Genomic DNA, 17,729 nt, shown 5'->3' with positions numbered 1-17,729 from the left:
CCTGTGAGACAATCACATCTACTGTACACATATGTGCACCTTTACTATCTGGGGAATAAGGATGCATTTACACTGCAAGATTATCATAATAATTATACAGCCCAAACAGATTGGATTTTTCTAGAAAAAAAATATCAAACTCAATTGGCATGATCAACCAAATCAGTTCATCATTTTGTATAAGCCCCCACAGTGCCGTTACCTCGGACATATTTATGTTAAATTGCTTTAACATATAACAAAACAGAGAGGTAAAGGAGAAAATACAGTGATGGGACCCCATTACGTAGACCTATAGATCTGTGTTTTTCACATAGATAAGATAAAATGTAAGCTAGAATGGTTACCTGTCGAATCCTTAGTTGGCTTGGGGTAACCTGTAAAAAAAAAAGCAGGATTTTTGTAAGAAGTGTGCACATGTTGTCTATTATTTACTAGAGATTATCAACTATTTTGAAGTTTGATTAGCCAGATTTGACGAACTTGTCAAAAAATTAGATTTGAGGCAAACTGATTTCCTGCAAATCTCTAAACTGCAAAGGCTTCGAATGCTCTGAAAGGAAATGTGTGTCACTCTGAGGTCTTCTAGGACTATATCCAACCATTTTCATAGAAATGCAGCTTTAGTATTGTCAATGTGATGTCACCATAGATATGGATGGCAGCTGGGTATTACCTGTGAGCCTTTTTACTAACACAGAGCACTTCTAAACTTTTTATGTTTTTAAATTTAAAAAATAAATTAAAAATTATTAATTTTAGTCAATTGTGATCAAGCAGACCATTCTGTGTAGAACACGGATTCAAACTGATGGTGTCACTGTCAGAGGTAACATTACCCTGCTGTGACTGAGACGAGTGAGAAAGCATATAGTCCATAATGCCCTATACGTCCGCCTCACTAATACATTTGCCAAAGGCAAAGAACATAAGCTGTGGCTTGTATCTCATAATAGTCCTGCCTGGATGGCTGGTGGCAGTGGTGGTGCTCCTGCTGCTGTTAGAGGCCTCTACAGTCTTAACCATGGCTAATTAACGTCTGACAATCTTTTCACTCATAATTGTTCTACCCTAGCCAAAAAGGACATAAGAAATGATAGATAGGTAGCTACACGTACAGAAAGCAGACTGCACCATAGGTGCAACATGTATGGTTATCAGGTTGACCTAGTAAATCAGATGTGCAAAAACAGACATGCAATTTTTTTTAACACAATTCAACAATAATAATAAAACAAAATGCTAGGTAGGTACACATGCAAGAAGCCAGCTATGCAACATGGCGGTGTGTACAAATGTAAAATTTGAAAGTTGAAAAAAAATATGCAATAAAAACATTTCTGTAAAAAAATATTGTTCTGCTTTGCTAATGCTTTGTATTGCATTAAGGATGTAAGTCAAAGGCACAAGGACGGATGCCAGCTACCCTATGTCACTGATTAATCAGTCTGAGTCTGACACTAATGCTGGTACCTCTGATATCTCCAGCTCTCTTCCTCTAGCATTTGAATCTCTGAATTGTTCGCAGACTACTACTTTCTTCATGTTCACTGGGGAAAGTGTATAACACATTACTAACTAGAGTATTTGTACATTGTCCCATAGGGATTTCTCTTCTAATTTCTATTGCTGAGCAGTGAGCTCTGATGTCCTATCACTGACTTGTGAGCTCTGATATCCTATCACTATCCTAAATCACCATAAAATCTCTTAAGCCTAGGTCACACGTAGTGACGCAGCAGCGATCACGACGACGATCTGACTTTATCAGAATCGCTGCTGCGTCATTACATGGTCGCTGGTGTGCTGTCAAACAGGCAGATCTTACCAGCGACCAGTGACCAGCCCCCAGCCAGCAGCGACGCGTGGAAGCGATGCTGCGCTTGGTAACGAAGGTAAATATCGGGTAATCAAGCAAAGTGCTTCGCTTGGTTACCCGATATTTACCTTGGTTACCAGCGCACACCGCTTAGCGCTGGCTCCCTGCACTCGTAGCCAGAGTACACATCGGGTTAATAAGTAAACCGCTTTGCTTATAGTTACCTGATGTGTACCTTGGCTACATGTGCACGGAGCAGGGAGCCGGCTTCAAGGTAAGCAAGGGAGCCTTTGCTTGCTTACTCAATATTTACCTTGGTTACCAGCGTCCACAGAAGCCGGCTCCCTGCTCCCTGCACATTCAGTTCGTTGCTCTCTCGCTGTCACACACAGCGATGTGTGCTTCACAGCGGGAGAGCAACGACCAAAAAATGGTCCAGGACATTCAGCAACAACCGGCGACCTCACAGCAGGGGCCAGGTCGTTGCTGGATGTCACACACAGCGACATCGCTAGCAAGGTCGCTGCTACGTCACAGAAAATGGTGACTTAGCAGCGACGTCGTCGTCGCTGTCGTTGTGTGTGACATGACCATTAGCTCTTACACAGACTATGATAGTCCCCTTTAATTGGTTGCACTATACCATGTGAAGGGTAAGTATTATGGGGAAATCTGCTCGGTCGCACCTGAGGTCATGTAAATCTTATGTGGCTTATGCAATCTTAAGCAATGTGTAAAATGGTGGTGGGTATTTTTTTGGTGATTCATGAACAAATTTGCTGGAACCTGTTAATTTTACAAAAATTTACACAAAATCGATTTGAATCAAATTGATACTCTCAATTCTATTATTTACTTTTTCATACATTTAAAGAGGTTGTCCACTACTTTTACATTGATGGCCTATCCTAAGGATAAGCCATCAAGGTCTGATCCGCCAGGGTCCGACACCCCGCACCCCTGCTGATCAGCTGTTTTTGGTCCCGGCGACGGTAGTAGCTAATGCTCAGTTCCGAAGCTGCTACGTTTTCTGATTAGTAGCCACTGCTGGGTACTGCACATCTGCCTCCTTGAATGGGAGACGGAATACACAGTACCCGGCCACAGCCACTATCAGAAGACGGAGCAGCACAACAGCTGAGCATTTTCAGCTGCCTGCTGCCGCCGCCGGGACCGAGAACAGCTGATCGGCAGGGGTGCTGGGTGTCAGACCCCAGCCAATCAGATGTTGATGACCTATCCTAAGGATAGTCCATCAATGTAAAATAGTAGTGGACAACCTCTTTATTACCTTTTAATTTAATTGCTGAGATAACACAGTTTTTTGCTATGTGTCAAGTAATTACATACTAGAGATGACCCCTGCCTTAACATTGATTTTATATCTGACAATGTACAGTAAAAGAAAATGGAGGTCATTACACAATAACATAATTGAGTTATTCTTTAAGTTCCAGTTATGATGCTCTCAACTAATTTTCAGAATTAACAGCTCAATGTTCTCCATGTTAACAATTTATGTGCGTAAATAGACTCATTGAGAACTGTTTCAACAAAGTGAATAATCTAGGACATGTGGCCATCACATTGTGAATTCCAGTGGTTGATCTGCTTTGTAAGTGAAGATAGGAACATGTTGAAGAAAAATATAACAGTCAGCATGTTTACAATGACAGATTTCTGAACAGGGACATGATTAAATACCCTACAACCTACAATAACCCTCAGTCCAGTAGACCACTGGGCAACCAGCTCTGTCCTTACCTATTGTACCATCACCCATTCCCTATAGACTGTGAGCCCTCGCGGGCAGGGTCCTCTCTCCTCCTATACCAGTCTGTTATGTACTGTTAATGATTGTTGTATGTATACCCTCTTTCACTGTAAAGCGCCATGGAATAAATGGCGCTATAAAAATAAATAATAATAATAAGATATAGAAATAGAGAGATAAGACTACACAGGTAGAGCTGCTTTGCTCAGTGACTGTATGCAGTACTATTGACTTAATGTCAGCTCTGCAGACAATAACAAAACCTTGGTCAGCAGTAGAGACTGGAAAGAGTAAGTAAATTACAGTCTGTTTTTTACAACAAAATGCATTGGGGTCAGACCATTACTGAAAAGTAAATGCCCTTGAAACATAACTTGCCTGGTGCTCCAGCAAAACCTTTTGACATCTCCATATCTTGCTCTCCATCAGCACCTTGTGGCCTTGTTGAGCCAGTCTGTACCAACCTTCCAGGAGGGCCAGCTTGACCGTGCTCTAAAATGACTCCATTGCGGGGAGGAACTAATGGTATAACGATAGACCCTGAAGAGGTAGGTGGCTCTGGTTTCAATGGTGGTTGCTTTGGCTTTGTACTGGAAGGATCTAGAGGTAGTTGTCCTGGCTGGGATGGGGATTGTGGCTTTACTGGATACTGAGGTTCTTGAGGTTGTCCAGGCTGTTCAGGACGTAAAGGAACTATGGGGACCTGAGGGTATATTGGTTCTTGTGGGACTTGTGGGTGTTTTGGTATTTCAGTGGCTCTTGGTGGCAGTTGAGGTATAACCTCAACTTCTATTGTCTCTTTTGGCTTGGACCCTAAATAAAAAGAAATATTATATTGTTGTTAATATTTTTTCTTATTATAGACACTTCAAATGTATTACTTTCAAACAATACCTTTCAGTTAGGTAATGCAAATCTAAAATTGCTTTACAAATGTTATTTTTACAATATCCGACAGTATTAAAACTTCAATATAACAAACTACAAGAATCTCTGTCGTACAGTACATTTACACAAAAGGAAAAAAGGGTGTGAATTGAAAATAACTAAATATTTTATTAGCTATGTCTTCTGTTCTATGTCAGCTGTGCTTTTGGAACAAACAAAAATTCCAATAGAATGGAATCATCAAACAGCTTGAAAAAGAAGAAGACGACTGAAACATGAAAAGTTACAGAACAACAATATTGCAGTAAAATCAGTTGACTATGCAATTTTTCCCTTCTATATTTTGCAATATTTCGTAAGTTATAATAAAATATTGAACCATATGGAACGAATCCCTAAAGAGAGCAGTAAAGGGAACCTGTCACCAGATTTGGTCATTATAAGCTGCGGCAACCACCACTTTGCTCTTATATACAGCATTCCAAAATACTGTATATAAGTACCCAGGCCAATCTGTATAACATAAAAAAACCTTTTATTCTACTCACCTGTGGGGTGGATTGGTACGGTGGGCGTCACTGCTCTCCGGTCTGGCGCCTCCTCTCTCCGGTCTGCAACATCCTATCTGCTGCTATCTCCGTCCTCCTTCTACCCAATCCACTGTGGATGATACGCCCTACGTCATGCACACTAGCTGGCATTGAGGTCCTGCACAGGCACACTTTGATCTGCCCTGCTGAGGGCAGATCATAGTACTGTAATGTGCAGGCACAAGGAAAAGTTAAAGACCGCCCGCACATGCGCACAGCAATACTTGAGCAGGGCAGATCAAAGTGCCCCTGCGAAGGACCTCAATTCCAGCTAGTGTGCATGACGTCAGGCGTATCATGCACAAAGGACATCAGAAGGAGGAGGATGGTGATCGCCGAAGGGAGGAGGTGCGAAATAGAGAGAGGAGGTGCCGGACCAGAGAGCAGCGAAGCCCATCGGACCGGACCGCCCCTAAGGGAAGTATTATAAAACTGTTTTTTACATTCAGTACAGCGGCCTGGGCTTTTATATACAGTATTTTAGAATGTTGCATATACGAGCTCACTGGTGGTGGCCGCAGCTTATAGTCGCCAAATCTGGTGACCGATTCCCTTTAAAGGGGTTTTTGAGATTAAAAAAACATGGCCTATTTCTTCCAGGCACTGCACCACTTTTGTCTGAGTTGAGTCAGATATTGTAATTCTAGCAAATAGGGCTAAGTTGGCACATTAAATAAAAGCCATTGAAAAGATTAGAGCTAAAAAAACAGCAACCATATTTTCTGATGTAATACAGTCTCTTGAAAACTAGAATTATTTAAAACTTAAAATGAAAAATTTGCCATCCAATTGACTCCTATTCATCTAAACATATTTAGATGGATATATTAAAAACATACAATATTGCCTTAGGTGAAAAGTATATATTTTTTTATTTAAACGCAATTATATATTGCACCTATGAGGTGCAGTAAAACTAACTCCTTGTTATGGGCTTTTAAATTTTATTTTTAAATATATTTTCTTTAGCCTCTGGCAAGAAGGTTCTGAATAAATTAAAACCTTAATTTCGTAAAAGTTAATACTTTCTCATTAGTTTCATATAATTTCTAGCTCAGTGCAACTAGCTTTTAACTAAGGCAGCTGCATTCACTGAATAAAGTAAATTAGAAATTAAAAATGTAAAATCTCAATTTTATAAAAAATATTATGTAGAAATGTGCAATGAGCTGAAAAGAATAATTTCAGGCTAATTCAAAGCAGAACATTAATAAATATCGAAGGGTTTTTTAATCCTAATGTCAATTCTGTATTTACTTAACTAAGTTTCAGATTTTATTATTCCGCCAAGAATTCTAACAATATGTTGATTATATTGTAAATCATTACATTTCCTACCTTCTCCAGGTTTTCGCTTGGTAAGATCTTGTAAATCAGTTGTGATTTTGATGATCTGTGTTTGGAACACCTGGACAGAATTATTCAGCCCATAAATGTCAGTTGAATGCGATTTTATTGTCCCATTGATCCTGTTTATACAATTCCATAAACTGGTCACATGTTTGTTAAGTCCATCTTTTATCCTTTGCAGGCTGCCAGAGATGGTGTCCAGCTTTCCACATACATTTTCCAACTTAGAAACTCTGGCATCAACATTTGAAAGCTCATTTCTAATTCCTTGAGAACTTTCGGGGCATTTCCCTTTATTGCCAGCTAGTTCACGCTTTAGGACTTCAAAATTGTGTAGAAGATTGTTACAACAGTTACCATTTGTAAAAACATCTGAGGTAGCACCAAAAAGTTTTTGGACATCTTCAACTTTTGCCAATAGGCCAAGCTGTTTATCCATGACAGTAGAGTTAATACCTTGAACTTGGTCTTTTAAGGAACCAAACTTATCATTCAATAAATCAACACTGTCTTCAATGCGGTATAGATCGAATTTCACCATTCCCAGCTCAGTTTTCAATCCTTCTAAATCTGATGTCTTGTTTTGCAGTAACTCAAACTTTTCATTCATTGTATCAGTAAGTGACTTCAAAAGAAGAGCATTATCTAGCTGTGTCTGAACCAAAATTTCATAGTTGTTGTTGTAGCCATCTGTGCTGCCCAATGATCCTTCCTTTCCGTGTAAAACAGATTTCAATTCATTGTCCAGCTTCTGCACCATATCCTTCAATTCGTTTATATCATTAAAACTGGCACCAGTGCTGCTGGAATCAGCAGGATCACGATTACTGGTAACATCACCCAACCTATTCTCCAATAACTGGAGCTTCCAGTCAATTAGTTCGCTCATGTTGTCAACACTACTGTTAATTAAACCTCTCAAGGTGTCTTCAATATAGAAGCAATGTTCCTCTACATTTCTTTCCGAGACATTAACCTTGAACTCTAAATCAATCAGTTTCTCATTCCAAGCCTGGTCTGGTGTTAAGGTGTTCAGACGCTGTACCTCACTGTCTAGTCGGGCATTAAGAATCAGGTTGGCTTCCGAAATTCTATCAACTTTTTGCCCCAAGGTTTTCAGTATGGTGTCAATATCATTTTTGCAACAATCAGAACCACCACCTGGCGCAGTTAGGATTTGAGATCTCAACTTGTCTATTTCGTTAAGGAGTTCCGCCTCTTTTTCAAGAACAAAATCTTTGACTTCAGAGCAGCTGCTCTCATTCTCTTCACATTGTTGCTGAACATTAGTTAATTTATATTCACAAGAGTTTTTCAGATCAGCCATTTTTCTGTCCATTCCCTCAAGCATCTCATTTCTTAGCGCTTCCAATTTATCATCAACATTAGATATAGGTGCCATTACTGTTGGTCGACGGGACAATTCTTCAATATCAATTAAGCGTTCTTCATACAAATTGATTTTTCTGGTTAGTTCATCAATTTGATCATTTTTCTTTTCAAGTTCTTCTCTGGCACTTGTTAATTCAGACACTAGATCTTTTAGTCCATCCTCTTTCTCAGCACTTCCAGTAAACCCTGGTAAGTAATATTCTGTTTTACCACCAGTGGCGCTGGCTGTTGGTGTCAAGTTGTTGAGCCAAGTGTTTAGAAATTTACTGGTGTCTTCCTGAACAGTGATCTTTAAGTTTTCATTTACTCCCGTCAAAGAGGATTGCAAGTCAATGACCGTTTGCGTAAGTCGTAGCATTTCTTCCTCGAGAGTCTGAATCTTTTTCTCTTGTGCTGCATTTAATTCTTGAAACTCCTTCTTAGAGTCCAATGGTTTGTGCTGTTGCCCATTTATTTCTATAATGAAATAATACAAATTGATATATAAACTTATTAAAGCATCATAAAAATCTTCAAATAAACAATACATGACTTATGAAAATATGTAATGATGACTATCATAGGAAGTCCATATTTATGTTTAAGAAAACCCTTCAAAGCCTGAAGTGAATTTTTGCTGCAGTTATACTTGATGGCTATTTTGTAATTTTACCATTTTACAAAGCTGTGCATTTTAACTATTACTTACCTGGGTCCCTCTTCCCCCCACTTGGATGAGGAGTATATATTGGGGTCTGTTTGGCCTTGTCTGTAGGGCCATCCTTGCAATCTTCACCCTTAAAACCAGGGCAGCATCTCCATTCCATCTCTGTAACAACTTTAAAGGATGTTACATATCTAGGTCTAAAGCCAACCTTATAGCTGCAAAAGAACAAAAGATACAATACTTTATTAGTTTAATACATCAAGTTGAAATTATCAATGATAATACCAGATGATATACAAATTAAATGTTTTATACTTTCCCTAGATCGTCACATAATTGATTTAAAAGGAAGCCTGTCATATAAAAAAATGCTTTTAATCTGCAGATATAGGATTAATATGCAGGTTAATAGTGTTCTAAAACTGCCTTTCCATCGCTCTGAAAGGCCGGCTAGCAAGAGGAAATGAACATTATTTCTACCTGCAGCCTCTGGCTTTCAGGAATAGAGGCGCAGCTTCAGTCACTGCTCAATACACACTGAGCGGCAACTGAAACCACATTCCCGACACTGTCTGAAAGCTGGCTCAGCAGTGTATAAGTTGTAATGTTGAAACTAACTATTAAACCTGATGAGGCTGGTAAACTTACATTGAAAATATATATACAAATGGCAAATGGCAGCATAACTCTTTTTTTAAATCTTTTCTGCCGAATATCAAAATGAGCATTTTATGAGCCCAGCAAGAGCTTAGACTAAATTTCTAGCATTGGCTGTACTTATAAAATGCTAATTTTAATATCAAAATCATATAGCCAGTTTGACATATAAGGTGGCCATAAAATAACCCAAGTTGTTTGGAGTTGTGTGCAGATTGACCCACTGAACAGAATTGGCTGAAAATTGGTATGTATGCTATTCACGGCATGGGGAAATGGAAGGCATCTTCAAATTTTTTTATACCAAAACTCCCCACCAGGTGAAAAAGTGGCCCTGTACAGTGAGCGAGTGGCCCAAGAACCATGTGGAAATTATTGTGCAAATAATTGAAGATGTCAAAATTGTTCCACAGACTAGCATAACTGTTCAATATGGCCGCCATCATGCATGGTGATCATGTTCATCCTATTCACTTTTTAACATGGTGGGGAGTTTTGGTATATTTTTTTTTTAAGATGCCTTCCATTTCCCCATGCCTTGAATAGCATACACAACAATTTTCAGCCAATTCTGTCCACTGGGTCAGTCTACACACGGCTCCAAACACCTTAGTTTATTTTATGGCCACCTTGTAGATTTTCAAAGTGAGTACATTAGCCTCATTGGGTCTAAGATATATATTAATAGTGAATGCACGTATTACTCAGTTGACTCAATCATATATATCAATAATAAGTATGGAGTAATTTCTCTGTGTTTTTACCTAGATTAATTCTGATAATACAGTTTTAATCCACTAAAACATGATAAACTTGTTTTTTCATGTACTTCATTAGTACAAACTTTTTTTGAGTGTTGGTTCTAAGAACAGTGTAGTTTGTCTCATCATAATTGTTATAAATGGTATTAATCTAAAATAAAAGAAACTATGCTTTGCTACTGTACAGCGTTATTAGTGGGTAAAAAGAGACTCAGATGAATCTGAAAAGTGCATGCCTCAACAGGTCCAAATGTGGGATTACCGATTCACAACTTTGGGATTATCTACCTCTCAAATCTAAGCAAAATATTTATGCCTCCCACCCCTTAAAAACACCAGTCTTCAAAGCATTAGCAACAAATGACACATCGTATTCTACATTTTCATAACCAAGAACTAGGGAATAAGTGCGGAAGGAATAAATTCTCCACTTGGAGGTCAGCTCAAGTATTGTAGTAGTAGTAGTAGTATTGTAATGTGTAATGTGAAATAGCTGAGTGTGAAGCACAATATACTGGTAATACCCATATAATAAATAAAGATTAAATCATCTCTCAGGTTTCACAAGGAGTGTGCCATTTATATTACTATTACGTTACCAATAAAACTAATGAAAACCATTTCCTGTAACGTCATCTATCTGCTATGAATTCTCATCACATCCTATTGTAAAAAACCTTCCCCTCATTCGTGCCAATACTGGTTTGTAGATCATTGTAACAAGTGACAGGAAATATCTGTATTACATCTGGGAAAATATATGTAAGCAGGATTTTTGTTGCTAATACTAGAACATTAACTGCTACGAATTACGCTATATAGTACAGCCGTACTGATAATACTGGTCGTAATAAAACTGCGTCACGAGCTAAAAATTAGCAAATATATCTATTGATAAGAAAGTCAATATACTCAAAAGTGTTAACCTAGACTGCCTGAGAATTGGGAAAGATCTGGGGGGTGTAACTTTTTTAAATTTTCTTTAATTTCAGATCTAACTGTGAATACATCCCATTATCTGCAGATATCCGACCCATCAGCCCTAAAGGGTAGATTATGTTGAAACCAGCGCGCAGAGAAGGCCAGGACACTGTGCAGAAGTGAGGACAGTGGTCATCTGCGTAGTAGTGAACAATCCGACACAAAGAGCCGACTCCCTGCTATGAAGAACAGGAGCCGGCACCCCAATGAGAGAAACTAAACTCTCTTATTGAGTAAAATTCCACTGCTCGGCAGATGAACTCCTGCCCACCCAAATCAAATCCCGCTCACTGCTCAATGTAATTGGCTAACTGAAAGTGAGCAGTGTTTTGGTCACGGGTGGGGTATAGACCGTATTAAAATCATTTTAAACGTGTGAATACATATTTAATAGGGATCAACTTAGGATCCAAAGGACCTCGCTCTTTTTGGTGAGCGGGGCCGAGTGAGCCGGACTGCCAAAAAGAGACAAACTGCCCATCACTACAGTGCATGATCTTGCCTTCATGAACAGAGCCATACATCACACATGCAGCAAGGGGAATATTTAATATACAGGGGCATCAGTAAGCATTAAAATAAGCTCTGGGGAAACTCTTGGGAAGATCTCTGCTCTGCCCAGAAATCCTAATAATTAATATACATATAACGAAAAACATGGATTTCTGTGGAATAAGACATTGGACTGTGGATATCAAGGTAATAGTTTATTCAATATTCTATGACCTACATGCCCATTTAGACGGCTTAGTATGCTGGATACTTTTGACACATTTCCTTTCAAATAAATTTGGCGCAACTCTGACCATAAATGTCCACCAGAAAGAGTAATCTAGACTGAGATTTGCACTGTAATTTATGCCAGCTTCTAGATTAATCAAAACCAGAGTAGAGGAACCGGGTATATGCCGCGCTGTCACCAGAAAGTCCAGATGTTGATTCATTTTAAATTTCTATTATTCAGGTCAACGCGTTTCAGAGAACTCCGTCTCCATCATGACATTCAAGAAAAAAAATCAACCATAGCTTCTGGATTAAAAGATAGCAAACTTGGTGGTCCCAGGAATCCCCTCCCCTTCTTCTGCTAAGCCCTTACTGCTCTTTACAAAACTAAGACATCAGATAATTCAAGAAAGTTGAAACATATTTGTATTCGAGGCATGGGTTTAAATGTGAGACCTTTTTTGGCTACAGTTCTGGGTGCCATTAATAAATTCTCCCCCCAATGTGTTCATGTCATGTCCTGGGCTATGTTCACATGTCCAGTTATCATCTATTAGATCGGATCCAGCTGCAATCCATTGCAAAAAAAAAAAGTTATGCAGATAATTTCTTTGGCCATTTTCTATAATTGATTTCAGCTGAATGCGTTTTTTTTTTACATTGGAGTCTTTGGAAAACGGATCTGTTAACTGATTGCTATTTAGTGATCTGTTTTTCTTTCATTTGTAAAGGATCTGTTTTTTTCTTACTGGATCAGTTTCAAGTGGAAGATAAATAGTAATCAGCTAAGAGATCCATTTTTATAGAATGCAGTGTTAAAAAAAATGGATCCAGCTAAAGTCATTTAAAAAGGACAAAAAAGTTTTGTCTGAACTATTTATTTGCCAATGGATTACTGCTGGATCCATTCTAATGAATGATTACTGGACATGTGAACATAGCCTTACAAAACTACAGGTAACATTTTGAAGGGTATCCAGTAAGCAAAAAACATTAGTTACAAATATAAGAAAAAGAGATATTTAAAGGGCCTGTTTTCCATAGACTTAAAAAGAAATCCAGTTGCAATTGCCGTAATTAGTTTTTTCTAGCAGGACAAAATGTGTCTGCACAATGATGAATACAGAGTCATCAGCTTTAAAACAAGGTGGATTTGGTACATTTTTTAAGTGTGGGAGAATGGGAAAAAAGATAGGAGATCTAAAGGTATATAAAGGTTTATATCCTAACACATAGGAAAAAAATGGGACTGTTCAGAAATGAGCAACCTCATTATTAATAAGAATGGGATATTTGTCTTTTAATAACAAATGTGATACTCTGTAAAGAACTACAAACTAGAATAGACAAATATATCATGGTTCTTAGCTATCAGTAACAACAGAAGTGTTATTAAAAGGAACCTGTCAGGTGCAATGTGTACCTAAAATCCCGAGCAGTTGTGAGTGCATATTGCTAATCCTGGCCTAACTGTCTCTGTATCTAGTAGCATAGATAAAGAGATCTTTAGAAAAAGTATTTTTAAAGATCCTTTAGGATATGCTACTGAGCACAGGGACTAGTCACAAGGGCATTAGTTCTTGCGCTCATTCTGCCCTCTTAGCATGTTAACACAACCACAGGGGTGTGCTAACATGCTATTCAATACCCATTGCCCAGTGTCAATACCCATTGCCCAGGCGGTGACGTGCATACATGTGTCCATTGTCACTGCTTCAGAACGCCAGGTGTAGGGTCAGTGCACATGATCAGAAATCCCCAGCACTTCCAGTCATGCGCACTAGACCTCTCTGAAGCCGGGACGCGTACACCCCGCTTCATAGTGCGCATAATCATGCGCACTGACCCTGAAGCCAGCATCTGAAGTGGTGACAATAGACACAGGTACACGCGTCACCGCTGATGACAGTGGGCAATGCGCATGGAATAGCATGTTAGTATGCCACTGTGGGAGTGCCAACATGCTAAGAGGGTGGAATGAGAGGAGGAACTAACACCCTTGGGACTAGTGCCCTCGCTCATTAGCGTACGATATAAGATCTTTAGAAATACTTTTTCTAAAGATCTCTTTATCTATGCTAGTTTATACAGGGACGGTTAGGCAGGGATTAGTAATATGCACCCAGAACTGCTTGTGGTTCTGAGTGCACATTGCGCCTAACAGGTTCACTTGAAATCTTTTGACCACAAGTGTATGTAATAACAAAAAATAGATTTATCAGTAACTTTTATGTTAAGTTAGATTCTGTTTATGAGTAATTTTTTTCAATTGACTGTAAAAGTTTTGATTGTCTGCAACTGTTGGCTAAATAGTCTGGAATAGGAAATCTAACGTCAAATACTGAGCTATTCGAGGTATGAGGAGATGTGCCCTGGGATGGGAGGAAACGCGTTATATACCGGATACCTGCACAGATATAGAATATCTAAAGAACTACTGAAGTTTGTAGTGAGGGCAAAACAATTTACATGTAGAGACTGGTCAGAGACCCTTTGAAGTTAGACTGATGGACAATGGAGGCATTGTTATACTTTACTCAGAGGTGACATTTACCTGTATATCTAATTAAGTGTTGTCTACCAATCGTCAAAGCATTATTCCATCCGAATCATTACAGTATGTTTAGGTAATGAAGGGGCGCCGTGGAACAAAATGAGAAAAGTATTTTTAATGCATTCCTGGAGTTAAAATACCCTCAGGCCATATGTTTAACAAGGGGTTTAGCTAAGTAGAAGACATCCCTATAATAATTGGTTGATCATGTTAAACATTTACCTTTTTTCTTCCTGGATTTTCTAATAGAATTTTTTTCTCATAATATGAATGGAATTTGCTTAGAAAAATTTCCAAGAAATTGGAATATTTATGCGAGTTCAGGAATTTACTAGTATATACCCAGAATGCCAGGTACATAGAATATTACAATAACATACTAGAAAGTTAGACATTGGAAAATAACTTCTTTGCCTTTCTTGGCAGATAATTGTGACATTGCTAAAATGTTTTCTAGTTAGTTCAAGTGGTTTTAAAGGGAATCTGTCAGCATTTTTTTGCCTTATAATCTGAGAGGAATATGATGTAGAGACAGAGACCTTGATTTCAGGGATGTATCACTTACAGGACTGCTGTCACAACAGTGTCATGGCGTGATGTGACCTCGGGTGGGATCTGGGATCAGAAGATAACCGCATTTAGTTGGTCGCAGACCCTCTTTGGTTTCTACTCATCGTTTACTCTGAGTTGGAGCTTATTTAATTTCATCTGATACTGAAGGGGTTAAGGTTCCTTTCTATCTTCCTGTGATTAAACAAAAGTTCTAATCTCAGCTGAAGACACTCCCTTCTGCTATAAATATCCACTCATCACTCCTCCCTATGCCAGCTATAGTTCATTCTAAGCTAACCTGAGAATAAGCCATCTTTGGAGAAAGTAGTGGTAATCTTTCCATCATATGTGATGGACTCTTTATCTGAAGAAGAATTGGAGTTCTAGGTTTTATCTGTTTCCCTTGTCTGCTCGCCTTCCTCATATTTTCTTTATATTAATAGTGCAATAGACAGGGCTAGTCCAGAGTCAGCAAGGGCCTATACACATGGTCACACACGGGGCAAGGACCAGTCTAGAGTCATTAGAGAGCTCAGGGATCAGTCACAGGTGAGTTCAGATGGTGAGCCCTCTCCCTACAGTCAGGGCCTTCCTTTACATCTTCCCTGGATTACCCCTCCCCTTCTGCCACACACCATGCAGTTCTCTCTCCGGTATGACAAATTCTTGTAGTAGTTTTGATACTCGCATACATTTTAAGCTTGTGAGCAGGGTCCCCACAGCTTTTGGAATGCATTGAACTATGTGGTAGTCCATAAAGTCTTTTTTGTTTGTACAAGTATGTAGTGCCCCTGACTACATCAGGGTGCTACAGGGAATGGCATCCTGTACTCCAGGGTGCAGGCCTACCCTCTATGGTTCCAGGTTCCCATCAACAGTGTCACTGACATCCGAACTACAAATCCCAACCACACCTCACACCAAGGCTGGACAGACACACCAGTGGGTTGGTCAAGTTGGAGCACGGCCGCCCACCTAGGGGTCAGGCAGACTGGTGGCAGGGGAGACAAGAATAACAGAGTTAGCTCTCAAAGAGTGAGGAGCAGGGGAGTTGGAGCTCCCAGGGAGGCGACAGGTTGGGTCGCAAACGGTGGTCCAGGACCACAGGAGTCGGGGACCGGTATTAGGAACACTGGACAGGAGTGTAACAGATGCAGTATAGGAGGACTGTTGGCACCAGAAACCACAGCCACCTTACTGGTACCGAGCACGGCGGGTACAGGGCCATAGATCGGGGAATAGCTTCAAGCAACCTGATAATTAACCTGTGGAGGATAGTCTCTTTATGAACTTTACCCAAGAGCTCAGAGATTGGAGGCATCAGCACAACGTGGGGGATAGGGTTCTCCAAAATACACAACCCACGGAAATCTCATGTACCAGCCACCAAGAGCAAAGCTGCCATACACACGGGTATCGGGGCTTCAAGCCAAGGGGCCACAACTGTAAAAGAATTTGTGCGCAGAGGCAGGTCTCCGGACTTACCAAGTGACACTGGTGGGAGCGGGACCTGGATGGGCTTCCTCCCTGTAGAGACTGTGGTGCCTAGAGACTTTGGTTTACCATCTGTGTGAGTGTCTGCTTAATCCACCTGATCCAACACCACGACTACCGCAGTGAGTAATCTAACCCCTGCACCCTGCTTCCCAAGGCCAAGCAAGCTACCCAGTTAACAAATCCCCACTACCTGGGGCCTTCCCTACCTGCGGAGGGACTGACATCTACCCCGGTACTCCCATCGGCAGCGGCGGTACTCCCCTTTACCACAACCAACAGGTGGCGTCACGAACATTCATCCCCTGTAAATATCCCCTTACATTTGAAGTGGCCCCAAGCCCCCGGGTCCGGAGACCCTCGAGCCACAGCAACCCCCGGATCTGAGCAGTTCGACTGCTTGTGGGGCGGCTCAAGTACACTCTGAATTGTAAGGTGATGTGGAATATGTTTCATAGTCTTTAAGGCTGAAGGTAGACTTATGTCCATCAAGTTCAACCTACAGCCTAACATGTTGTTCTAGAGCAGGGCTCTCCAACCTATAGCTCGGGATCCACGTGTGGCTCACAGGTCCATGTTGTGTGACTTGCGGTCCCATGTTGTGTGGTTTGCAGCTGTCTGCCAGCTTGATACATTAGCACCAGGTCTAGCAAACAACTATGAAGAACCTATCTTCAGATGCTGACTAGCGAGGAGCCCCACAGAAAAGAACAAATCAGAATGGAGGTAAGGTAGGAATCCCCGGGTCTTGAAATACTGCCTTAAACGTGTTATTCAGCTTATTTTTTGTTATTTCACTATTGGGCTACATTGGGGCAGGTAAGTAGATAGCAACTACCTACCTGTCCTGCTGTCAGCCCCTCTCCCCGGCTCAGAGTGGTCATGTGACCGCTCCTGCCATGATTTTGCTGCTTCCTGTGATGATACGTCAACAGGGGCTGGACCTTGTTGACGGGCATCACAGCCGACGTCATGTTGCCGCCCTGCAGCCGACCAGGTACAGTGCGATGAGCCCTCGCCCCTCTTATCCTTCCTCGCCCCCTCCCCACATTTCTTACTCTCCCCGCTTCCTGTGCACTGCTATCTGTGCCCTGGACAAACAGGGTTGCCCTCTCTGTCTAGGACACCGTCAGCACTGTTTGCCACAGCTCATTGTGATGTATGATGCCTGGGTAACGGTGTCCCCTCCTCCTCCACACGCTGTCTCTCTCCACACACTGTGATAAATGCAGCCTCCGGTGTTCCTGGCTTTTGAATGCAGCCAGGAGCAGAAATCGGGGACGTCACCTGTCATCTGCGAACAACAGCACTGAGCTCTGCATCACCTAGCTGTAAGCAGGCTGCACTCATCATAGCATGGAGGAGAAGATAAAGCATGGGAGAGAGAGAGGGGGCAGAGAACAGAGTGCAGGGGGAGAATGAGTGCACGGGTAAGAGACAGAGCGGGGGGGCAGAGAATAGAGTGCAGGAATAGAGACAGAGCGGGGGGAGGGGAGTGCTGGGGGGGCAGAGGAGACAGAGTGCATGAGGGGGATTATATATTATATA

General features: G+C 40.8%; 1 protein-coding gene across 1 annotated transcript in view; it reads right to left on the bottom strand.

Annotated features, from left to right (window-relative positions):
• EMILIN2 (elastin microfibril interfacer 2) overlaps window positions 1-17,729 on the bottom strand; it is an 87,717-nt gene that overhangs the window by 30,608 nt on the left and 39,380 nt on the right. The window contains exons 3-6 of the mRNA XM_075314484.1: window positions 8,502-8,674; window positions 6,410-8,269; window positions 3,972-4,406; window positions 348-377 (exon numbers count right to left, since the gene is read on the bottom strand). Coding sequence (XP_075170599.1) covers window positions 348-377; window positions 3,972-4,406; window positions 6,410-8,269; window positions 8,502-8,674 — 2,498 coding nt within the window. The remainder of the gene's footprint in view (window positions 1-347; window positions 378-3,971; window positions 4,407-6,409; window positions 8,270-8,501; window positions 8,675-17,729) is intronic.

This window comes from Anomaloglossus baeobatrachus, chromosome 6 (assembly GCF_048569485.1).
Source record: "Anomaloglossus baeobatrachus isolate aAnoBae1 chromosome 6, aAnoBae1.hap1, whole genome shotgun sequence".
NCBI lineage: Eukaryota > Metazoa > Chordata > Amphibia > Anura > Aromobatidae > Anomaloglossus > Anomaloglossus baeobatrachus.
This window is presented reverse-complemented; position numbering and strand designations above follow the sequence as displayed.